The following is a 26,655-nucleotide window of genomic DNA, read 5'->3' as shown; positions in this document are numbered from 1 at the left end:
CGCTCAGAAACAGTGGGAGGGCGGATGCAAAAGTGGCGATCGGGCAACAAGTCTGCCTGACGGTTTCAGGGGACACCACAGCCCTTTGTGAACGGGCAGGTGAAAAGCGACGCGACGGATTTCGTTGATATGGCGGCGACAGGCTTATCCGCTGATCTCCTTGGGGGTGAGAGCCAGCGGTCCCGGCAGCCTTGCGTGCCTAAAGGTACTCTAGCCCACCAACAACTGAGTTAGAGAATTACAGCTTGTGTATATCCTGTGTAATACAGAAACTACTTTCTGAACTCGAGACATATACGTAAAGAAAATCGGTTTCCCGCCACGTCGCCTGGAAATGTTAACAGCTTTTTCAGAGTTGCAGTTAGTATGAGATGACATTAAAAGCTAGAGTAGCGTGGAAGAAGGTGCTGATTCCTAAGTGAATGGCTAAAACATTCGTTTTGCGAACCAATCTGCAGGCGACACCGCCCGGAAAAACTCACTCCGTCCTGGACACTCGTGGGCGACGGATGCGCAAATCTGCCTAGCAACTCGGCTTTTTTATTAGTTCTTGCTGATGTTTTTAACACACGTGGTATGCAAAGCACTGGCTGTATCCCTTGTGCTACAGAGGTGGATGTATATGTCAGCTCAGTTGTGACGGGGCAGTTATTAGTGAGATCGGTGACAAAATTTTATTTTCAGCGTCATTGAACACTTGTCTCATTGCTCTCCTTACGCTCGTTTTCGCTTCGTTCAGCTCTTGTTTGTCAGTTAGGTTTTGGCCTCTCTTTAATGGGTGATGGAGGTATCTTTGTTTACGTTACGGTTTTATAGCACGGCTATTAAACCATAATGGGTATTTCGTATTTCATATGTCAAACATAAAGGATCTTACTTTGTTTGGCTATATTTGAGGAGCATATCTTTCAGGGAGCTCTTGCTTCTATGAATGTCCGATTCACTTCCTGTTTCAGTACTGATTTCATTATAAAGTTCGTTTCCGGGTGATGCTGCCCTGAGCTGTGAAGTCACATGTTTTGAAGGCTCGAGCACCATTGGCCGCTATCGCCTCTTGGTGGTTTCAGTTTCATACATTTTTCTTCGTACTAAAATTGTTGGTGTGTTTCATGGTTCCTATTGCCTCTCTGTGCAGCTGTCCGTAGTACCTGCTCTTGGCAGCCGGGACCTAGGTCTTACCAATCCGAACCTAGGTTTCTACCGGCTGCAAAGCGCTTTTCACAGTAGCTGATTTGTCTGTTTCCTTCTACAGTTACGCTAATGTTGTTCCAGTAGTTTTTCCACTGTTAGTGTGGTTGTGTTCACATGTGTGGCTCCACAACTGCGTTCTATTATCAAAAGTCCAGCTCTTTCCTGCGATTTGTGAACTTTCTTGACCTTTCTTCTGGACTACAACATCAGCTGATTCTTTAATGAAAGGCAGGAAAACGTAGGATCATTACTTGGTGGTCTTAACGCTCTTCTTTCTATGGACGAATACCACTTTTTCAGCAACGCAGTAGACAGACAACCCCGTACTACATCGAGCTACTCTGGTTCACAGATCTTCCTGACTAGCAAACGTTTCTATGACGCCACACTTTTGCTGAAAATGGTAATTTGAAACTCGGTGTAAGTAACGGTCCATGTGTGAGGGTTCTCAGTATGCAGTGTGGCCGAAGCTACCGTTTCCTTTCAAGAAAGCTAGTGTACACAGAAACTGCAAATTTACCATCTACCTCTCCCTGCACGGCGAGCTGAAACTTCGGAGTAATTTTGTTAAGGTATTCTTGAAAATGGTCTAATTTCTCTATGAATTGTCTCTACATTAAGAACCCAGACGTTCGTTTGTTTTGACAGCATTTCTCTGTGCATGTTCTTAGAATTTCCTCACAAAGAAGTTTGCTGGAATAGGACTTAAGGAGGTCGCCAATGACACGTCATCCCCATCTGCAGCTGAGGCGAATACTATAGGACTTCCTTGTAGCAAATGTGAATTTATTCGCCTTAGCACAAACAACATTAACATCACTGAAAGTTACGGTTGCTGATAGAGACAAACAAGGATAATATTTCGTGTCTCACATAATTTTAACCTGCAAGGAATTTTCAGAACAACGCACGCTCCGTACGCTCCATATTTATAGATTCATTAAGGAAAGTGTTTCACTCTTTGCAAATAATTTGCACATGTTAATAAACTTTATTTGACTAGATAATTGTTAACATTTTTTTACATCAATACAAAACCAGTAAATAGTATGTGCAATTACTTCTGCGCCATTTTCTTCAAGCCCTCACGGAATTCTTTGAGGGTTTCACCGTATTTTGGGTGGGAACTTTCAACACGTGGAAGCCACTGCTTGATGTTAGGCTGCTTCGTGGGGTCAATTCCACTTTCTGGAGCAAACTGAAAAGGGAGATGACATCAGCACTCAAATAATTTTTGATCATAGATATTTTGATTGCCTAACTTAACTAATTTTTCTGAGTTTCATAGACCTTTTGGCTGATGATGTCGCTCAGACCTTCAGGAGATTTCTACTGACCTAATGCGAGAAAGTTTGAACGACATCAAACCCTCAGGAAAATTAACAAGTACTTCTTAGATAGGTTGTTCGTATTTTCTTAATTTCTTAAAAGTTGATTTGATAGCTTCACGTTACCTCCAACGCTGAAAGAGAATTAGCGACAGCATAATCAGCAAGTGTGATCTTGTCTCCAGCCAGCCACTGTTTGCCATCCAGCATTCGGTTTAAAGTCTCCAGACTGTCGTTCACTTTATCGACGCTGCTGGGATCCATCGGTTTGCCATAAAATTTTGGCAGCTGTTGACAGAAAATTAACGTGAATCTCAGAAACTGCAACGACATATAAGAACATGGGTGCTGAAAAGTGCAAGACATAAAAGGTAACTAAAGGTACAGAAAATGAGATAGAGAAAGTAGATAAACGTCAGTAATCCAATATTTGCTCTACACACCATATACACAGAATCAATCACGTAACAGAAACAATTAAATGTGTATTCAGAGGCATGATAAGTAATTAGACTAATGATATATTTACTGTGTTTGTGGCATAGTGAGTATGGTCCCTCACAAGGGGGTTACATGCGATAAGGCATCATTCTTCTGAAATGAGAGTGGCTCAAGAGGACTATATCGTTTCATATGGCAAATCCGAAATTTTAAAAAACTGATACGTAATAACATAATTCAATAAGAGTCATTTTCTCCTTATATAACTTCCCCTGTTTCATGCATAGAGTTGATCCATTGTGAAACATCAGTAGTAAAACAAAACTACCAGAAATGTTCACAACTTTAACTAGGCTATTCCCCGCCGTTACTACGAAATAAATACGTCTAAAGCAATTCTGAGATGAATAATGAAACCTTCACTGTACCGACTGAAGGCGGAGACTTGAATAACTGAAACTAATGTCTACGGACATTGAGAAAGCAGGAAGAGAGATGGGGCTGTACTCCACTAAAAAGTCCGTTTTGCCCGAGCGACTCTCTGCTCGAAGTCGACTACTTGCGGTTTGTGCGCGTCACGCGACTGCGTCTAAGTCAGCTGCTAATCAAGTCGTGAGTGGGTTCGGAGTGTCAGTGACAAAGTGACTGTGGCCGAATGTGTTGGTCTAAAATGCTTAGTATTCCGCAGAAAAGGGTGACTGTAGTGACAGGTGTTAACTTGACAGATAATTTTCAGCTCCACATTCGACAGGTTAGTCCGTAATTGTAACAAATGATCTGAAGATGGGCAGACCTCCCGAAACCGGTCATATGAAAATAAAGGAAAGCGATTGGGAGACCGAATTTCGGCACTTTTTATAAATTAAGGTAATTTATCGAAAAATAACGTGACACTAAAATAAAAATATATCATTACTCTCTTTCTTATTTAAACGACACTAAACAAAAAAGGTATATGATTAATCTGTTTGTATGAACGAGAGTAACATGATACTTACGAAAACACTCAAAATTCTGTTGTACAAATCTTGATCAAAAAATAACCTCTGGTCGACGAGGACACGTTTGTTAACATCCTTCGGGTAGAGAGAGTCATCCTTCGCGTACTTTGAGATGAGGTACATGGCAATAGCACGGCTGTTAACAGAACACCAAATCGTTATAAACGTACAAGCTCAGATACGTATAAAGACTATGCTATTGCTGCACATTCAGGCACATAGTGAGAGTGTGGTGTTCATTCATTACGTCTATATGATTCCCTGCTGAATATCTCTACAAATATTCTGTCATTGCCTTACTGAAGGCGAAAAGTTCAATGCAACTTATTTTAGCAGCAAACTTTACCTTACCAATGCTATAACATTATGGGAAGTGCAACCACAGTTGTAATTCCATCATGACAGCAAGCCGTCTTTGAAGCCAAATGGTACTGACAACTATGCTGCAACCATCTGCTGATTACATGTCTCAGTTGGAAACCAAAAATGTTGACTCATAATGAAATTATTTATACAGTACATGTGCTTAGTATCCTGTACTGAAGTGTGAATGAATTGCATAAGGGGTAATACCTGTGATATTTAGTGAACGCTTCAGAATATGTAAACAAGCTTTTTTGCAAATGACTGTATGCAAAAGGAAATGTAGTTGGAGTTAACAATTTTAAATCTTTTTCAGAGACCGAATTTTTGTTTGCCGTTAATAGATTTACATGTTTTTATATGAATAATTTATGGTGCCTAAAATATATAAATTTTATATGCGTGCAAATGTTGTACATGTGTACTTTTCGTAATTTAAGTACTATTCCCTCAAAGCTTATTTTCTTGGAAACGTTGCAGCGTACCTGATTTCTTTCTTAACTATTATTTCTCAGCACAACATACCCTGGAATACTCATTCATGCTTTTCAGACTGTTTCTGACCACCCTATATACTAATGAAGCAGGTGTTTGAGTGAATTCTCAACCCGATTGAACACCCCGCCATTAGTTGCACTTCCTGTAACTGATATTCATAAACTGACAAAATACTATGATCTGTCACTCATTTACTAGAGATTAAAAATTATGATGGCTAATTTCGTGATATTCAAGATGGTAGAGTAACCATCATCTCCTTCAGGGAAATAAAACAAAAAAAAATCGCAGGTAAGGTGTCAGGGAAATTCCCTAAAACTATCCTTATGATTTAACCCCTCAAACAAAATCAGGAAAAGAAAAACAAGGAGACAGTATACTGAAAATTGTCCTTTCTCTCCTTCATAAATAAACGGCACCAAAAGAGAAAAAACTAGATCTCTGGCTGAAAAGAGCTTAAGCTTTCCTGAGTGAGAACGAAAGATGAAAAAAAAAAAAAATCAGGCTTTTCATACTATATAAAGTGCAAGTAACGCAGTAGGTGGCACTTTCATCAGGGTAAAATCTTTGGAACGAGTATCAACTCATTAAAAAGGTTTAGTATTATATGTTTAGTAGAAAAAATTGTTTCTTATTACAAACAATTTTACAGGTGTCGATGATGTGTATTTGGCTGAATTTTAAATGCGTGTTTTTAATTCAGTTCTATTGCAGAATTAAAGAAAAGTGGTGAGAGGAAAATAACAGCAGTGAAGTAAGTGAGTTTTTAACAGCTTTTGAAATCTCTCGAAAAGACGATTAACGTGGTGTTACGCTTGTTAATGTTTATGTTGGTTCTGTCTACAAAATTTTTGTGGAATCATTCTGGGCATCCTTAGCTTGTTTGGTGCTAAACGATTCTCATATTCAGAAGATAGTGTTGCTGGCGGCTGATGGAGAAATTCATGACCATGACTTCTTCATTTATCACATGGGATGCCTGTGATATTGGATTAAACAAAGACCTGTATGGTTGCAACACGAGGACGAGATGCTACCAATCAGACAATGGCCAAACGCTCGACTCTGCCTGTTTTCACGCGTGAATGCCCTGATGACGCCAATCTCTCGCTGATCCACTCACGTAGTACTTTTAATCGAGGAAGGAACCGTACGACGGCTATATAAAACTGGAGCAGACGCGCACTTGCGGCTCCCTATAATATGTAGTTGAGATACTGTTACGCAACTGAAGGGATCTTGCGTTTAGATCCCTCAGATGTGTTAGGCGTAGGAGTTTTAATCAAAGACAAGGCCTCGAAACCTCAGAGAACAACGCACCCACAGTACGGTGTGTCTTATGACCAGTGTTGGCGATGATGGGAGTGGTGTACACACTTTCTCCTGGTGTTATTCATCAATTAATGCGGACGGGTGTTTGTGTGTGTGTGCATGTGTGTGTGTGTGTGTGTGTGTGTGTGTGTGTGTGTGTGTGTGTGTGTGTACGCTGCCGGACTGACGAGCCTAGAACCGCTCGGTCACAGCGGCCGGCTGTGTGTGTGTGTGTGTGTGTGTGTGTGTATGTGTGTGAGTGTGTGTGTGTGTGTGTGTAGCAAAAATGTTCGTTATTAAGAATGTGAAGATAGAGGTCGACCAAATGGTGGGTACATTGCTACAAATCTGTAGTACTGTGTATTCCTATATACGTATTTAATCCCAGATTTCAGGAAAGACGTCCGCGCGGGGTAGCCGCGCGGTCTGAAGCGCGTGGTCACCGTCCTTGAGGCTCCTCACGTCGGAGGTTCGAGTCCTCCCTCGGGCATAGGCGTGTGTGTTGTCCGTAGCGAAAGTTAGATTAAGTAGTCTGCAGGGTTAGGGACCGATGACCTCAGCAGTTTGGTCCCATAAGACCAATTTTTCAGGAAACACATGCCCCTACATCCATCGCATACGGGATAATTACATCTGGGAAGACATTTATCATCGTCTTCGTCACTTTTCATAAGATTAAAAAAAATTGTATGTTGCAAGACGTCACTCTTGATAGTCAAGTTTCATTTAGATATGACTAATTATATTGTCACGATTTCGTAGATATAACAACTGCAATCATAGTACTAATACTACGTTTCTATAATTTTATTTCTGTTATTTATTGGCTTGTAGGTCAATACCAGTACAGCCATCTACATTCTACTTTTAATCTTTAGCTCGAAATTCTGAAAACTGCGTAGTATGTTTTTGGCTGGTTTAGGTGGGTCGAATAAACTTTTTGTGCTTAGGTACATGTAAAGATATAGCTAGTTAGAAACGAACGTTCAAAACTAGACAGTATGTGGTAAGACGTTTGGTCAGTTAAAACAAAATAGATATAAAACCGAAACAGAAAGTACACACCACATAACTAGATACTCAATTGATTTACGTAACTGACAGAATATACTTGCTGTATAGGTCGTCGAAGAATCAGTCACACTTAACTGCGGTTTAGATGCTGTCTGAAGCATGCATGATTGAAGATCATTTGTACTATAGTGGATACAAACTTTCTGCCATAAAGGGTCTTCGTGCACCAAGGTTTGCTTGGTGTTACATGGTGATATGCTGGCGTAATGACGATCTCTTGCTTTCGAGCATTGTGCCCGTTCTTTGTTCCGCTCATTTCATACTAGCCGTCTATATTTTTGTAGAAAGACATCAGCCGGCACTTTTGTATGTTTTTCTTTGCCATCGAATGTTGCCAGTTTGGACAGACTATCTGCTGTTTAGTTTCCATTCATCCCACAGTGACCATTAATCAAGTATATTTTGCGTTTATAGCTTCGGACTTCTTTCAGTACTGTTACTACTCGTTTTTCCTGCGTTGTCGTTCTTTAGCAAGGCAAGAGCTGATTCGGAATTTGATGTTGCTTCTGTATTTCCTTCTTTTTTAAATTTACATCTGAAATTAGCACATGCAGTCACGATAGTAGCAAATGTGATATTTCTTTCTCATAGAACTTGTTTCACTCCTTTTCATTTAGACTAATTTCAACATACGTGACTTCTCTAAGTTCCTTCAGTTGTAATTGCACAGTTTTCTTTGTACTGATAGAGTATAACGAAACCTAACTTAAGATTTAAGTTCTTCGAGCTTATTTTTTGCCCCTGTTCCTCTTTAATGTACCGTATATTGTTCTTTATAAATCTCTCTGCTTTGCGAGCCAGGAGACTGTTTACCAATTACGTTCCATGTTTCCAGAACTGTTAAAAAACATGGAGCTTGCACCGTACCTGCTACGTCAATTTATCGATACCGTTTTCATATTTTTCCTTTTGTAATATATGATTGTAGTTCCCCTTTGGTCACACGTAACTATTTCAGTGAAACGTCGTGAGCTCTAAACGCCGTAAATGACTTCTTCCAATGTACCTGCTAGACTGAACAACTAATGTACCGCTAACTTTATTACTCAAAAGCTAAAACAGACAAACTTATTTTTTCAGTTTACTATTAGTTTTCATCAGTATCAGATCCACTTCCCAGAAAGCTTATATTGGTTTGTTCCATCTACACTCCTGGAAATGGAAAAAAGAACACATTGACACCGGTGTGTCAGACCCACCATACTTGCTCCGGACACTGCGAGAAGGCTGTACAAGCAATGATCACACGCACGGCACAGCGGACACACCAGGAACCGCGGTGTTGGCCGTCGAATGGCGCTAGCTGCGCAGCATTTGTACACCGCCGCCGTCAGTGTCAGCCAGTTTGCCGTGGCATACGGAGCTCCATCGCAGTCTTTAACACTGGTAGCATGCCGCGACAGCGTGGACGTGAACCGTATGTACAGTTGACGGACTTTGAGCGAGGGCGTATAGTGGGCATGCGGGAGGCCGGGTGGACGTACCGCCGAATTGCTCAACACGTGGGGCGTGAGGTCTCCACAGTACATCGATGTTGTCGCCAGTGGTCGGCGGAAGGTGCACGTGCCCGTCGACCTGGGACCGGACCGCAGCGACGCACGGATGCACACCATGACCGTAGGATCCTACGCAGTGTCGTAGGGGACCGCACCGCCACTTCCCAGCAAATTAGGGACACTGTTGCTCCTGGGGTATCGGCGAGGACCATTCGCAACCGTCTCCATGAAGCTGGGCTACGGTCCCGCACACCGTTAGGCCGTCTTCCGCTCACGCCCCAACATCGTGCAGCCCGCCTCCAGTGGTGTCACGGCAGGCGTGAATGGGAGGACGAATGGAGACGTGTCGTCTTCAGCGATGAGAGTCGCTTCTGCCTTGGTGCCAATGATGGTCGTATGCGTGTTTGGCGCTGTGCAGGTGAGCGCCACAATCAGGACTGCATACGACCGAGGCACACAGGGCCAACACCCGGCATCATGGTGTGGGGAGCGATCTCCTACACTGGCCGTACACCTCTGGTGATCGTCGAGGGGACACTGAATAGTGCACGGTACATCCAAACCGTCATCGAACCCGTCGTTCTACCATTCCTAGACCGGCAAGGGAACTTGCTGTTCCAACAGGACAATGCACGTCCGCATGTATCCCGTGCCACCCAACGTGCTCTAGAAGGTGTAAGTCAACTACCCTGGCCAGCAAGATCTCCGGATCTGTCCCTCATTGAGCATGTTTGGGACTGGATGAAGCGTCGTCTCACGCGGTCTGCACGTCCAGCACGAACGCTGGTCCAACTGAGGCGCCAGGTGGAAATGGCATGGCAAGCCGTTCCACAGGACTACATCCAGCATCTCTACGATCGTCTCCATGGGAGAATAGCAGCCTGCATTGCTGCGAAAGGTGGATATACACTGTACTAGTGCCGACATTGTGCATGCTCTGTTGCCTGTGTCTATGTGCCTGTTGTTCTGTCAGTGTGATCATGTGATGTATCTGACCCCAGGAATGTGTCAATAAAGTTTCCCCTTCCTGGGACAATGAATTCACGGTGTTCTTATTTCAATTTCCAGGAGTGTAAGTCAATCATTATGTAAGAGTCAGTAAAAATTTTATACGTAATACTAACTCATAATCAGTGCTTACCTTTCAGCAAGATACAGGCCATTGTCTTCCAATGCGGGAACAGTGTGTTGAGGAACTTTCTGAAATGATCAAGAAACACGTAGTACCTCAAATTTGTGTAAGCGACATATGAGACGACACTGACACTGAAGTGAGAACTAATAAATAAAGCATATCAACCTTTATGTGAAATAAGTATCAGGAAATCAAAACACAACAATGACAATGACAATTTCCGGTGTAGAAAAATTTCCGCTCCCAGTCACAATAAAAGATTATTTATTCGTCACCCGACCAGTTTCGGGTTTGTGCCCATCTTCCAGAGTTTATACATTCATGTACATGTTTATATTGCTAGAGATCACTGTATAAATACAAAAAAATTATTTGCTGGGGACTAAACAGATACACGTGGAACAATTGTAAACGTCAAGGCAGCATTTATCGAAAATACATCTGTACTTACATAAAGATGAAGCATCATTATTATAATAACGGTGTGGTGACAGTTTTTCCACTTAGTTGCACATTTGTTATCATTTTCACGTCCATGTTTCAGTTTTATAAAATTTAGCTGCATATTTCACTATTGCGACGTGCACTTGTGATATACACTGTTTACGTACGAACGTGTAGGCTATTGTCAAAGAACTTAGGCGTACGAGGTGCAAAGATAACGAATAAATAATCTTTTATTGTGACTGGTAGCAGAAATTTTTCTACTCCTTATAAAGGAACAGTTATGGAGTTCAACAGCATCCACTGTGGATAAAGTTCACTTAATGACAATTTCTGGTTTGTATATTCATTGCTGCATTTGTGATCTTCATAAATAGCAGAATATTATACTGGCAAATGAGAAGTGACCTCAAAGTGCCACGGCAGATTATGAACAACGTTATTCATTCTCTTATGATAGACGTATGAGCAACGGGACTCAATGTAGCAGTCTTGTTGAAGAGAAAACTGTAGCTCGAGATTTCAATCAACTAAAAAGTCATTTGCATGACATTTCCACATAGATAAGGTTGTTGTTGTTGTGGTCTTCAGTCCTGAGACTGGTTTGATGCAGCTCTCCATGCCACTCTATATTGTGCAAGCTTCTTCATCTCCCAGTACCTACTGCAACCTACATCCTTCTGAATCTGATTAGTGTAGTCATATCTTGCTCTCCCTCTACGATTTTTACCGTCCAAGCTGCCCTCAAATACTAAATTGGTGATCCCTTGATGCCTCAGTACATGTCCTACCAACCGATCCCTTCTTCTGGTCAAGTTGTGCCACAAACTTCTCTTCTTCCCAATCCTATTCAATTCTTCCTCATTAGTTATGTGATCTACCCATCTAATCTTCAGCATTCTTCTGTAGCACCACATTTCGAAAGCTTCTATTCTCTTCTTGTCTAAACTATTTATCGTCCATCTTTCACTTCCATACATGGCTACACTCCATACAAATACTTTCAGAAATGACTTCCTGACACTTAAATCTATACTAGATGTTAACAAATTTCTCTTCTTCAGAAACGCTTTACTTGCCATTGCCAGTCTACATTTTATATCGTCTCTACTTCGACCATCATCAGTTATTTTGTTCCCTAAATAGTAAAACTCCTTTACTACTTTAAGTGTCTCATTTTCTTATCTAATTCCCTTAGCATCATCCGACTTCATTCGACTACATTCCATTATCCTCGTTTTGCTTTTGTTGATGTTCATCTTATATCCTCCTTTCAAGACACTATCTATTCCGTCAACTGCTCTTCCATAGATAAGGTAATATACGATATTTCAGCACATTTTATGACGACAATATCATCGAAGCGAAATTTATATCGCACTTAATCTCCACAGTCACATAGGCCCTGAGTATTTGACAGGCAGCAGATCACTAGCATGTCGTGAGTACCTGGACCTCAAGGAAGTCGTCGCTGTTAGGATGAAACGATGATGTCAAAACAACACTTATTCTACGCTTGCAGCCACGGTAAAATTTGGTTTGTAAAGGCAGATACATGAGCTACTGGCCAACAACTAATTCTTAAATTCTCTAACAGTGAACATCGAAATTCAGTCTACCACCACCACCACTACCACACTTTGAATTACAGGTGCCTTCCTGCTAAACTGTTCAGCGCCAGAAATCCTGTATCCAGCCAAGATGACAGTGGCTCAGTGGCCGACTATGAAATGATGGAAATTTTCAGGTAGCGTCCAGCCAGAGGTAACAACTGCACCTGAACGCTTATCGATGTTACGAAGAAGTCGATCCGCAATGACGCCACTCGAAGACTCACCGCTTGTATCACGTGGGCTCATTCCAGAATGCATGAAAGTCCGATACAAGTGAAGTCTCCAGACGAAACTTGTCCTTTCCCAGGGCAGTTTCAATAGAATCTCATTCTTTGACAACGAAATCCGACCTGACACCTACTCTTCTACCAGACGTAGCCGGCTCCTACCTATCCCTTGGTGATTTCTCCATCCCTCCAGGCCCATACCCATCCCTCTCTTTTCTCTCCTCCTCCTGACCTTGACATGCCTTCGTCCAACTATCTATTCCTCATGTTTTCGTACCATTGTCCCACATAACAAAAAAAAAAAAAAAAAAGGTTCAAATGGCTCTGAGCACTATGGGACTTAACTGCTAAGGTCATCAGTCCCCTAGAACTTACAACTACTTAAACCTAACTAACCTAAGGGCATCACACACATTCATGCCCGAGGCAGGATTAGAACCTGCGACCGTAGCAGTCGCGCGGTTCCAGACTGTAGCGCCTAGAACCGCTCGGCCACTTCGACCGGCAGTCCACATTATCCTTATCCCCACAAACCAGCCCACTTGTACCCAGCAGCCGATCAACACTAACTACCCAAAAGGACCAAGCCACCTTTCCCTCCCCGTTTCTCCTTCTAAATGCAGGTCTGTCCCATAAAAGTCTAATACAGTACATTATTGATTTTAACTTTCTCGCAACTCAGTTTTCAAAAATTTCGTACAGTGCTTTCCTGTGCTGTTGTAAATGTGAGCAGTGAAAAATGTCCTTACATGTATTTAAGAAAATTGTACACGATTCATGCTTTTAAAATGTACATCTCATCTTTGTATCCAAATTCTTTCGGTGAAGGAGCAGAGCGTTATTCCACTGCCAGCCACATTCACCCCTTAGGACCTAGGTCAAATGCATGAAACCTTTGGCTGAGGAGTGCTTCTATCCCCTGCCAGCCCGCGCCTTCGTGGGGAGATAACAACAAAGCAAAGAAATGTAGCTGGCAGTTCGCAGCTGGATCGAAAATTTCCGTTGCTTCGACTACAGTGGTACTAGGAATCTAGACTTTTGAGCAGCGTACGAGTGTTACACTTCGCAATACTTTACCCGCGTGCTGTGCACTAACTTGGCTTATGGTTTTGTACTTGAGTGGAATCCTTTCAATATCCGTTTCGCGTTAGCCTGCGCCGACCAGGCCGCTTCTCAGAGTTTACATGTGTTTGTAAAGTATCAGACACCAGCGTATAAAGCGGAATCGACCACCAGACTTCACGAGAGAAGGACACTCCATTATAGAAGGAGCCCGGCAGTAATGTGTTGCCAGCAGAGAAGCACGAACAGCAGAAGGGGCTTGTCAGGCGAGTTTAGGAACATCAAAAATGGACTCATCAACACATATCTGAGTAACAAACGGATCAGGGTCATTTCGACGCTTCTAAAGCTGTCAAGATCGACCACTGGTGATGTGACTTTGGACTGGAAACGCGAAGGAATAACCACAGTTTAACCGAGACCAGGACCTCTCGTTCTCAGGGGCAGAAACCAAGCAGCATTGCTGAGAGTGGTTGAAAAAAAGTCCAACATATCAGCAGAACGAATCACTGGTGAGTTTCAAAGCGCTAACAACAGTCCATCTGCAGCAGCGAGCGTGCGTTGGGAGTAAAGTAATGAGTAAAGTAATGAGCGAGCAGATCCACAAAGACCACACATTTCTGAAGTCAGTGCTAAGAGACAGTTGAGGTGGTGTTAAGACCGACGCCACTGAACGGTGAATGTATGAAAACGAATGACTTAGAGTGGTAATCCGATGGAAGGCTTAGCGTTTGGCTAATGCCTGGAGAACGTTACCTCTCATCGTGTGCAGTGCTAACAGCGAAATGTGGGGGATGCGTTGTTACAGTATGGGGGTCTTTTTCATGGTTAGGTTGCGGACTCCTTGTTGCGCTTAAGAAAACACTAAATTCCGAAGAGTGTGAACGCATTTTACAGTAGAGTAAGAGTTGGGAGACGTTAATTGTTTCTATCAGGATGACAATGTACCCTGTCATAAATCCACTACTGTGAGGCAATGGTTTGTGAATAATAATGTTTCTGAAATGGACTGTCCTGCCCAGAGCCCAGACGTGAACGAAGTGGAACACTTTTGGAATGACAAGGAACGTGGTCTTCGATGCAGACTCCAGCATCCATCAACACTGTCTTCTCCAGTTTTGGCTGTTGAGGAAGATTAGGCTGGCACTCCTCCACAGACATTCGGACGCCTCACTGAAAGCGTCCACCGATGACCACTAACAGGGTCCTGATACTTTTTTTAATCAGTAAATCATTGCATTCAGAAATGAACACTTGACACTACAACATGAGAAAGGACTGCATGATAGGTTACGTTTTGGTACAGGTTGACGGCACCCTATGAGTATGTCCAAAAAACAGTGAGGCGACCGACCTCTTAGTATTTTAAAGCAGCGAGTGTTTATGTGGGATCAAACTGCAGTGAGTGTTTACAAATCCCGAGGAAGGTACTTGTTATCTTTTTTAAATGAATTCCTTCTTGTTATTGGGCACATACATGTTCGTTCCAAATCTGAAAAGGCAATGTACAGTGGAAATGCTGCACCGGTACGCACACTAGTTGGCCAGTTCTTCGTGAGTAGGTGCTAGTGAGTGCATGTGAGGCCGTTAGTGCAGTGTCCAGGGATTCTGCTCACACTTTTGTACTCAAAGGAGTAAAATATCCTGCTAAAATAAATGGTTCAAATGGCTCTGAGCACTATGGGACTTAACTTCTGAGGCCATCATTCTCCTAGAACTTAGAACTACATAAACCTAACTAACCTAAGGACATCACACACATCCATACCCGAGGCAGGATTCGAACCTGCAACCGTAGCGATCGCGCGGTTCCAGACTGAAACGCCTAGAACCGCTCGGTCACCAAGGCCACCGGTAAAATAAGTGATTTGCAGAAAATGTTATTGTGAATATGCTTCTGTCCGAATGTTGGAGAACGACAATTCGCGGCAATTAATAGAGACAGGGAATTGACGAGGAATAGACACCCATCCGCTCAAGTAACCTGCGCCTGAAGAGTCGCTTGTTTATTATTTAAAATACCATCTCTGCAGTCCAGCTACAATTTTACCCCAAATTTCAGTCCAATGTTGATGACTTGAGAACGAACAGTGATTTAAACCTGATTACTATCCCTGGAAGCCCACAGATTCTTTGACAATGAAATCCGATAGGAATCGTAAACAAAAGTAACATGGTCACACAGAAAAAGTAGGTTTTAATTTGAACCTTCAATGGTGAAAAACGTTAATATTCTCATTTCTCGGATTGTGAGCAACGGAGCAGGTCAACTGCTTTTAAGACTGATGAATACTGATCCTGTATAAGTTGGAGAAAGCCACTGTTATGGAAACGCGTTCGTTCAGGCTCTAGGGAGGTCAGTGGTAGCTGGCAGAGGTGCGACTCCTTATCGCGGTAGTTGCTCCGTTCTTTCCTGTGTTAACCACTCATGGTGTTGTCCTCATGTCTTCTTTCTACCATTACAACACTAGAGCATATAATACTGACCCTACAACTTATCTTAGTAAATAGATTAAGGAAAGGCAAAACTACGATTCTAGCATTTGTAGACTTAGAAAAAGCTTTTGACAATGTTGACTAGGATACTCTCTCAAATTCTGAAGGTGGCAGGGGTAAATACAGGAAGCGAAATACTATTTACAATTTGTACTGAAACTAGATGTCAATTACGAAGAGTCGAGGGGCATGAAAGGGAAGCACTAACTGAGAACGGAGTGAGACAGGGTTCTAGCCTTTCCCCGATGTTTTTCAATCTATATTTGAGCAAGCAGTAAAAGAAACAAATGAAAAATTTGGAGTAGGAATTAAAATCCACGGAGAGGAAATAAAACTTTTAGGTTTGCAGACGATATTGTAATTCTGTCAGATGACCTGAAAGAGCAACTGAACGGAATGAACCGTGTCTTGAAAGGAGGACATAAGAAGAACACGAACACAAACAAAACGAGGATAATGGCATGTAGTCGAATTAAATTAGGTGCTGCTGAGGGAATTAGATTAGGAAATGAGACACTTAAAGTAATAAATGAGTTATGGTATTTGGGAAGCGAAATAACTGATGCTGGTCGAAGTAGGGTGGATATAAGTTGTAGACTGGCTGCGGCAAGGAAAGCGTTTCTGAAGAAGAGAAATTTGTTAACATCGAGTATAGATTTAAGTGTCAGAAAGTCTTTTCTGAAAGTATTTGTATGGAGTGTAGCCATGTTTGGAAGTGAAACATGGACTGTAAACAGGTTAGACAAGAAGAGAATAGAAGCTTTCGAAATGTGGTGCTACAGGAGAATATTGAAGATTACGTGGGTAGATCACGTAACTAATGAGGGGGTAATGAATAGAATTGGAAAGAAGAGGAATTTGTGGCACAACTTGACTAGAAGAAGGGATCGGTTGGTGGGAAATGTTCTGAGGCATCAAGGGATCACCAGTTTAGTACTGGAGGGTAGTGTGTAGGGTAAAAATCGTAGAGGGTGACCCAGAGATGAAAACACAAGCAGATTCAAAATGATGTAGGTTGCAACAGTTATTCGGAGATGAAGAGCCTTGCACAAGATAGAATAGCATGGAGAACCGCATCAAACCAATCTCTGGAGTGAAGATCACAACAACAATATCAGATTATTATTTCATACTGTATTCTTATCACGTGAAATCATTCGGGGTAATCACCCACCCGACTCTATGACGAGGACAGCAATACAGAAAATTTAATACAAAAATTAAAAAAAAAAAAATAGCATATTGACTAGCGACATAAACTGTGAGATAACTGCAAAGTAGAGCACTGAAGAATGTGAGGACAGAAATGGAAAGGTTAATAACTGACGTATTAGGAATCGGCGAAGTGAACTGACCAAGCAGAGAAGTTAACGTTCAATGATACAACGGTGTAGGTTTCATACTGGAAAAAACTGCTCTACATCGAATATTGTATCCCACGCTCCAAAGTATTAACGAAATATAATTATACGCTATTTGGAAAGATGACTATAACAGATGCCTGATGACTTGTTCAAGTTTGGAAGATACGAGACACAGATATGAGAATACGCCAAGTGTGTACAGAGTACTACTAATCGCTTTCATTGACACTGAGGAAGCATTTGATAATATAAAATGAGATGCTCTGGTTCGAACCCTAAGATACCTTAAAGCCGATTACAGAGACCGAAGACTAATTGAGTATTGAAAAAAGCAGAAATTCTAGTCAGACACAAAATGAATGTAAAGATAAGAAAAAGAATAATGCAAAAATTTGGATCTCACCAGTACTGTTTACTACATACATAGAGCAATAAAATTTACGTTTTCAGACTTCTAGCAATTATAAATACAAGTAAACAAACAACTATAGCTAAGAAGCAGAGGTCAGAGATTGTTACGGTATTGTGATAGAAAGTGCTTGAAGTAAGTAAGCAATACCGTGCACAATACGAAATTTGAGGCAATACTTAACCAGGGAAAGTCCTTTTGGAGTTGGCATGTCCTTGTCTTCGAATTAACTTACCCAGATTTGGTGGAGTTACAAATTTCGCGGACCCTAACCACGGGGCAATATGGCATTTTTCACGTACACGTATCGTTGTCAAATGCTAAAGAAGCGAGAAAAAAATCCCAGTGGCGTGTCTGGGTTGAATCACAGACGTCTGGACTTTTAGTCTAATAGTTACCCATTGAACCATCGCGACATTTTCCTATTACTGTTAACAACGGGTCCTGGCTAAGTCGTGAAGTTTCTCCGCCCGGGAACTGGGTGTTCGTGTTGTCATCATTTCATCATAAATCGGGAACTGGAAGACTGGAATGTGAATTGACTGGAAATTTGTACGGGAGCTGATAACCAAGCCTTTGAGCGGCCAAGAAATCAAAAATCATCATCATGATTGTTACAATAGCAATGGCATGGCATTTCCTCTTTCAGTGTCCAATTCGAATTGCATCTGTAGTCAAGGGACTCCTGAACTTGAGCAAAGATTTCTATTGTTTCACTGACACTTTAAAATCAACACAATGGGAAGCATAAAATCATCACCCGACTCTACACATCTGGAATACACCTCTCATGGCAGCACGAAAATCGGACCACTGGTGTCACATCTGGCGATAGCGCTCATGGGCTCACTGGAGTCACTACAAAGACTTCCCAGTATTTATTTTCTCATCTAAAGAAAATAAAGTAGTTTGCTTTTATACAGTTTTTCAGTTTATCTCAAAATATTTTTGCGCTCTATAAGCATATAATTTTGTTATCAGACAACACATACATTACCTTCAACATTTCAGGCGACTTCATGTCAGTACCATTCGCTAGTTTCAGGTCAACTCCGATGATACCAGCCACCAAACGTACAAGACGACATGGAGGACTCAAAGGGTTGTTATAAAGAGTCGGGGGAGCCATTGTCGTACCTAAAAATAAATTGAACATTAAATAAGTAATTTCCACAACAGTAGCCAAATTCCTCAGAAAATTTGCAAGTTTTGTATATTTGTGTGGTAAAGAGAAGAATAAAAATAGTGATTCTGTTAAAAAATGAAAACTAAGGTCTGATGATATGCGGCGTAGCTTGTAGAGACATCATTAATTGTAGACAAATTTTGTGTTTGACATAAAACTCAGTATCTTCCGTCCAGTAGCGATAAGCGAATAACCTCTAACTATACACTAACTTCGGGCAACGGCCTTACTGCAATGGATACACCAGTTCCCGTCGGATCACCGAAGTTAAGCGGTATCGTACGTGGCCGGCACTTGGATGGGTGACCATGCTGGCCAGCATTCGCTGTTGCCATTTTCGGGGTGCACGCAGCTTCGTGATGACAATTGAGGAGCTACTCGACCGAAGAGTAACGGTTCCGGTCAAAGAAAACCATCGTAACGACCGGGAGAGCGGTGGTCGACCAAACACCCCTCCTATCTAAATCCTCAACTGAGTATGAGACGGGGGTCGGATGGTCCCGATGGGTCACTTGTGGCCTAAAGATGGAGTGCCTGCCTGCTACACACTAACTTCGGATAAATTATTTTGTTAAAAAGTCTTGAAGTCAGTAGCACTGCATCATTTGTGGTACATACACACAAAACATTGCTTTGTGTACGTCTCATTTAGAAACAGCAACTTGAAAATTAATCTAAGTTAGCAAACATTTTCTTCTCTAAGAATACCTTTATCCAAGCAATAGTTTAATTTAATCTTAAAGTAGATTTTAACTACGGCAGAACATGACTTTAATAATGTAAGCGAAAAGTGATAAAAGGAAGTCTGAGATTAATCTGGCACGTAAAATAAAATATCTGATGCATTATAGAAATACGTGCGTGAAAAAAAACTGTACATCAGCTTCGTGAAATTTATTGTGGTCTGACGTTCTAAAGATTACAGAGTTCTGCACATAAAAATGCTATACTGTTAAAGCCACACGGTTTCTGAAGTATTAGTCATGCGGTATGCAATGATCTTAGCACTCTAACAAAGGATACATTTACTTATATGTGTATGGTGTCTGTTCTTTCGAACATGGTTGTTCATTGATTCTCAGGCAGACTTTCTTGACAAACATCACACTAAGACTGATCTTTTGCAATGCACAGTGGGCATTTAACTTGGAAGCAGTGGTGGTTAGAGTGCAAACAACTCCGACAATCACCATTTGCAATGTCTGCCTCCATCCAGGTAGGTCACTTCCTTATGCTGAATTGTCTACTTTAATAGGGTAGTCTCCTGAATGAACTAAATTGATAATTAACACAAATATTGTAACAATCCATACCGTTAAACTAAATTCATTTGATAAAAACGGCATCTGTTTATTAAAGTACTTGAACAAGAAACCCGAGTTACTCTGCAAATTACAAAGAGAAATTCATACGAATAAAAATTTACCCAGTAAATTAATATGAGAACTATTTACTAGGACAGCATGTAAGTGTCACTTAAATTTTATAGTTCTTTTATAAAAGCACCTCATGGAATGTTATTACAAAGTAATTGCTTAAGTAGTGGTTGTAGCAAATTTTAAAGTCGTTCTGTCCTCATATACTTAAAAAATAAAATTAGTGAAATTACTGTAAGATAGTACTCTCTGTAGAGCATGCACGGATTTATAAACGTAAACTAAACACGTCTTTCAAGAAAACTATTCTTCATCTTGGAGCAGATAGTGACAGCGAAGTATAGAAATATGGTGAAAAACACTTCTTGATGTGTTTGAAAGAATACCGCCTAAAATTTAGTTTCTAAAATCAGTTGCTTTATACGCTTTGTATCTTAAACATTCTGCTTCCAAAAGTATTCAGAAAAAATATGATTTAGTAAGTTTTAAAGGTCTTCCACAGAAAGACGAAAAAAATACAATCTGCATGTAACCATCTCCACAATATTACGTTTTCCTTATAATATTCTTAAAGGTTAAACATTTATTAGATGTGCTGGTTAAAATGCTGTGTGTAACAATGTTTTGAAATGGGAGAAGAAATAATTTCCGAAGTATCATATTTTTACTGTTTAGTGAAGTATATTTGTTACTTATTATTACTTTTCAGAAGATTATAGCATAGGCATAAAATGTCAACATGGGAAAATTAATTGCTGATCGTAGCAAAACCATTTATTCAAACATAGTACACTTGTCTTCGGTTTACAAATAATATTGGATGTAATGTGAAACAAACCGACGCTTTTTGTTGTCAGTGGGCGTCGCAAGGAAAGCGTGACGAGCAGTAACTGTTTGGGCTGACTCCAGCTACACAACGCAAAACGAAATGACAATTATCTGTCGAAACATTAGTGAAAATGAGTTCCACGACTCTTAGGAAAGACGCGTATATCTGTACCTGATGTGTCTTCTCAGACAAAGTGCATCTTAGTGTATGGGTAGCACGATGTTGCACTTTTTCTTAGGCTCGAAGTAATGAACAAAACGGAAAAGTTATTTTTACCCGTATCGTATTGCAAGTCTTTGACACTCAAACTACAGCCTGATTTTTCTTTTTCGTATTAAACTGTACAACGCCGTTTTCTTTTTTCTATTTAGTGGCATTTGTTCTTAAATGTATTCTAAAATCACAACGGCGACCTCAAAAGTACTTCACTGAAAAACGTCTGTGTCACAACTCCGCATATCCGTTGACCTGCCCACACAAACTTCGATTTCAGAGGCTGAGTTGCACCATCACTTGCTACAGATGTCCCTTGCACGCTCTAATGTATACTTTCGTCCACATAACTCTACCGTCTAAATAAGCGAATGTAAGTAACACTACAGAAATATCTATAACTTTACGTCCTTTGCGACTTTCTGTAAAAATTAAAGCGAGAGTAATTAGAAGGTTTAGACAGAAAGGAAATGACGCCTCTCTCCTTACAGCCAGACACCAAAATAGCAGATAATCCAAATATTTGCTAGAGGTAAGCGTATCTGCATTATCTCTGAGATTGTACGTGTACCTTTGTTACGACTGTTTGCGCTGACTACACACAAATGATGTAACAAGTCATACTCACCTTCCAACCCGCCGTTGCTATATGGAGTACTTGATTAAAATTTTAAACTGTCTGAGTTGCACTGACCTTACAGAACAACTGTCGGTACTTACTGAAGAGTTTCTGTAGGCTACCGGTTTTCCATTGGGCTGGTGTCTATGTAGCAGTCTGACAAATCTGTGGTGAACTGACGGATGGTATGATACGTACGTCAAGTAATGAAAACGTTCTCAAACTCTGTGCAAATTTGGAAAAACTTTCTTTACACGTTGCTGAAATGATGAGAAATCGAGGACGAATGAATCCAAGGAAGTCATGAGTTTTTAAATGTATAAAATAAATGCTGTAGGCATAGTTCCTTAAAGTGCCATTCATCGAGGATTTCTTAACTTAAGAAAACATAACATGTAGAAGGGCAGAGAGCATCAGATATTCAGATAACGACTCTTATTCTCGATCTCTGTGAACTGCCTGGAAATCTAGATCCCACTACACAACTGCCGGGAAAATGGTTAGTATTACGATGATTGACACCTTAGTCTGAATTTGAGCTGACACATGACATATGACATAAAGGCACACCACAATACGGCTGCCTACAAAATACACATCACAGGAGGTCTCATAGACGAGATTTGACATACGTACGAGCAATCCTTTCTTTACATTTTTCTGTCAGCGAACGTAAAAGAAATGCAGTTAAGCTGCATGGTACTTAGTATTTCCTTTCAGGATAGTTTGAAGACACAGAGCGGCTAAAACAAAATTGCCCTGTGAACGCTTATTAGTCTGATACGCTAAAAAGTCTGACAGTACGTAAATTATCCTCGGCAGTTAACCGGAGAATTGTTCTTTGCAGAAGATGCTTGAGATATTCATTGTTGACTTCGATGTCGTCTTGAGTTCGATTTATCAAATTTTGAGGACCACTTAGAGCTTCTGTTTGAGGGACGTCAGCAATAATGTTTGGAATGTCTGCCTGTACCTATTATATCATATGTTTGGATTATTTGCGAATAATTGACACCTCAGCTTGCCAGAAAGAAAATAATCACAAAGTGAGAAATTAAACGAGCTTGTGTGCCACGAGATTTTACTACCTTTGTTGATCGTTCCGAACGTCATGAACTCACGACAAGAATGTATGTGAGGATATACTGTTTCGTCCTATTGCTAAAAAAAGTTTATACAGATGGTCGTTCATCGTCTGTACGCCCATCTATAAATTGTTTAAACATCGTTCGAGTTTTATTATGACGATCTTTTGTATGATACAATGTTTGCAATAAACCCACTTGTTGTGAATCTTAATTGCGTGTTTCACCTCCTAAGTAAGTACCGGCATAAAGTCCATTAATGGTGAGACTTGTTTTATTTGCCATTAATTACAGTTTTTCAGCTAGAAGCTCCGTTATTTATTATAGTTATATGTCTGAAGAAGCGACGAGCTCAACTACCTATCTTTAATTGTGTTAGCAGGTTAAGGAAAGTATTCATTCGTACATCTGAAGAAGGCAACTAATGACTTGAATCTTTCAAAGACACGCATGCTTGTGATAAGCTCATTTTTGGCAGCACAGTGACAAGTACTGCGAATAAACGCAAAGACTGTTTACAAGGAGAGTTTTATGACAGCTGATGTTGCCTTCTTTGAATTCATTTTAACAAAGCCGCCACCTGAAAAGCTTTTTACCAGTCAGAGTATTGCAACTCTTTTCAAATTTTATTTTTTCTGTACGGTTTATGACGCTCAGCATGTTTCGTATTTAATAAAAACATCGAAATCTGTCCCGTAAGGCGACATCGGTTACAGGAGACGACTTCTTCAGATATGAAAGCAGCTTAGGCCATAACCACATGGACTGTTATAGAAGTATTACCGTGAGCAATATATGATGGAGAAAGTGAAAGGAAATTCTCGTATTAATATTCATTGTATCTCGAAGGCATTTCGGACTATGGACACGCACTATCGGGAAAGAAAATCTACGTGTGGAAAAGCCGAGAGCGCAATCGTTCTGTAGTTGTTGACTCGAGACCAAAGTCGTTCGAAGATAGGCATTTGTGTTTGCTTAAATTGAAGCATAGTCCGTAATACTTGTGGTATCATTACGTGACAGTTGACGACTCGAGGATCCACGATTACACGCAGAAGACAAAAATGTCAAGTTACTTCCCGACCGTGTAGGCTGACGAAAGTAATACGAAAACAGAGAAAAATAAAGGCAATGTTCTTCTTCTTTTGGTTAGGTCACAAGACTGCGTATTTGAAAATGGGTAAAATATGACAGATGCCCTTTATTCAATGCTACTGGACTAATTACATACAATGAGGTGACAAAAGCCATGGGATAGCGATACGCACATATGCGGATGGCGGTAATATTACGTACCAAAGGTCTAAAAGGGGATTGCATTGCTGAAGCTGTCATTTGTACTCAAATGATTCATGCGACAAGGTTTCTGACGTGATTTTGCCCACACGACTAGAATTAACAGTCGCTGAACGCGGAATGGTAGTTGGAGCTAGACGCGTGGGACATTCCATTTCTGAAATCATTAGGGTAGTCAATATTCCGAGATCCACGGTGTCAGTAGTGTGCCGAGAATACCAAATTTCAGGCATTACTTCTCACCATGCACAACGCAGTGGTCGAAGGCCTTCACTTAACGACCGAGAGCGGCGGCTTTGGTGTAGAGGTGTCAGTGCTAATAGACAAGTAACACTATGTGAAATAATCGGAGAAATCAATGTGGGGCGTACGACGAATGCATCCGTTAGGACAGTGCGGCGGAATTTCGGGTTAATGGCAGCAAACGACCAACCTAAGCGCCTTTGCTAACAGCACATCACCTGCAGCGCCTCTCCTGGGCTCGTGACCATACGAATTGGACCCTGAACGATTTCAAAACTGTGGCCTGGTAAGTGAACCGGAAAATATGTGGTAAGAGTTAATGGAAGGCTGGAGCGTGGCGCAGACGTCACGAAACCATGGACCCAAGTTGTCATCAGGGCATTGTGCAAGCTCGCTGTGGCTCCACAACGGTGTGGGCTGTGTTTACATGGAACGAACTGGATTCTCTGGTTCGACTGAACCGATCATTGACTGGAAGTGGGTATGTTCGGCCACTTTGACAACATTTGTAGTATTAATGAACTTCATGCTTTCGAACAACAACGGAATTTTTGTGGATGACAATAAGCCATGTCACTACGGCACAGTTGTTGGTGACTTGTTTGAAGAACATTCTAGACAATTTGGGTGAATCATTTGGCAACCCATATCGCCAGATGTGAATACCCTGTGGCATAATAGAGAGGTCAGTTGGTACACAAAATCTTGCACCGGCAATACTTTCGTAATTATGAATGGCTACAGAGACAGCATCGCTTAATATTTCTGCAGAGGAGTTTAACGACTTGTTGAGTCCATGAGTTGTTGCACTACACTGGGCAAAAGGAGGTTCGACACGATTTTTGGAGGTTATCCCATGGCGTTTGTCACCTCAGTGTAATGTGGAGAGCTTCAGAACGTTGAGGCTGTTCACACATGGGGCGTAGAGATTGCAAAAAAGCGTATGAAAAAAATTCCCCATCTTTCTTTTTCCCCAGAATTTGACTTACGATTCTTTTACATATTCTTATCTCAAAAAATTGTTTTGAAGAGAGATCATTTCGTTCAATGCAAAGGATATCTTCACAGTAAACAGGTATTATGCAATGCTAGAAACACATTTCTTGCTGTGGGCCTCGGGCATGGATGTGTGTGATGTCCTTAGGTTAGTTAGGTTTAATTAGTTCTAAGTTCTAGGCGACTGATGACCTCAGACGTTAAGTCGCATAATGCTCAAAGCCATTTGAACCATTTTTTTGCTGTGGGGTCACAAATATTGAAATGTTGTTGTATAACACAAACTGAGACCCACGAGGATTAGGTTGAAAATTTCTCTTTAAAATGTAACTGAGTTTATTAGTCGACATTCACGATTTTCTAGAAATGAATAATTGCAAAAAGGAAGGAAGGATGATTAAAAATTTAACTGTCCCGTCTACGGCGAAGTCATTAAACACGAAACACAAGCTCGGAAGACGAAAGGATGAGGAAGGAAATCGACCGTGCCTTTTTCGAAGGAGCCATCCCGGCATTTTCCTGCAGCGATTTAGGGAAATAATGCAGAACTTAAATCTGGTTGGCCGCACGGGTAGTTGAACAGGCGTCCTCCGGATTGCGAGTCCCGAGCGCTAACCAATGCGATAGTAATTGCAAAAGCTCGGCTTCGAAACTGTGCTGCATTTACAATGAATTTCATTATGCGAACGCACGGTCATACGATTTTGTTGTCTGGGAAGCCGTATCACGTTAAATGACATCACACTTTTGCAGCGAATCTTCTTTCGTACCAATAGCATGATTCGGTAAAAAAAAGCTACTAAGTGCGATATCTCAACGGCTCCGTTTTTAATTATATCGTCAGCGGCGCTGCTCTGAACACTAATCTTAAACTTCTTCTACAGATAAGCCTATAATAACGGGATGAATATATATTTGTTAATACTGGACCGGCACACATATTTCTTTAAATACAAGATTTTAAAGCCACCTTGAGGCAAGTTACTGTTCTTGAAGCACGTAACTATGAATATTATGCAGTAAAAAAAGTTAAATGTTGGCGCATTACATACCAGATGTGTCTGCGGTTAGCTGGACGTAGCGCTGCTTCGGGTATCTCACGGCGTCTAAATCGGGACGTGTTGCTACCGCCCGCTTTATAACGCTGGATGTGCAGCGTCATGGTGACTGCTAACACAAGCACACCGGCACGATAAGACGTGCCAACACCGGCGAATCAGACTCACTATACGTTTCTAGAAAGTTCGCAACTTATCTCCCCACTTACAGCATTATTTTATTTATGAACAGGTATGTCACACAGTGAGTAATTGACTACATAATTTTTCAGTCATCATTCTTTCAATTTCTTTGAAGATT

At 41.1% G+C, this 26,655-nt stretch overlaps 1 protein-coding gene across 1 annotated transcript; it reads right to left on the bottom strand.

Moving 5' to 3' along the window:
• Positions 1-2,159: 2,159 nt before the first annotated feature.
• On the bottom strand, positions 2,160-26,425 carry LOC126336724 (glutathione S-transferase 1-like). The gene is made up of 6 exons (XM_050000707.1): positions 26,349-26,425; positions 18,451-18,590; positions 9,845-9,903; positions 3,959-4,097; positions 2,646-2,807; positions 2,160-2,389 (listed from the first exon to the last, which is right to left on the bottom strand). Exons 2-6 carry the CDS (start codon positions 18,580-18,582, stop codon positions 2,249-2,251), a joined length of 633 nt encoding a protein of 210 aa, XP_049856664.1. The 5' UTR covers positions 18,583-18,590; positions 26,349-26,425; the 3' UTR covers positions 2,160-2,248.
• Positions 26,426-26,655: the final 230 nt, after the last annotated feature.

Source organism: Schistocerca gregaria, chromosome 2, assembly GCF_023897955.1.
Source record: "Schistocerca gregaria isolate iqSchGreg1 chromosome 2, iqSchGreg1.2, whole genome shotgun sequence".
Classification (NCBI taxonomy): domain Eukaryota; kingdom Metazoa; phylum Arthropoda; class Insecta; order Orthoptera; family Acrididae; genus Schistocerca; species Schistocerca gregaria.
The sequence above is the reverse complement of the archived record's forward strand: the minus strand, read 5'-3'. Positions and strand labels throughout refer to the sequence as shown.

Coding starts and splice junctions, on each gene's coding strand:
- LOC126336724 (XM_050000707.1), bottom strand. CDS start 18,582: ATGGCTCCCCCGACTCTTTATAACAACCCTTTGAGTCCTCCATGTCGT. Junction 9,904..18,450: donor AGTCGCCTGAAATGTTGAAG/GTAATGTATGTG, acceptor TGATCATTTCAG/AAAGTTCCTCAACACACTGT. Junction 2,808..3,958: donor ACAGAATTTTGAGTGTTTTC/GTAAGTATCATG, acceptor TTCTGTCAACAG/CTGCCAAAATTTTATGGCAA.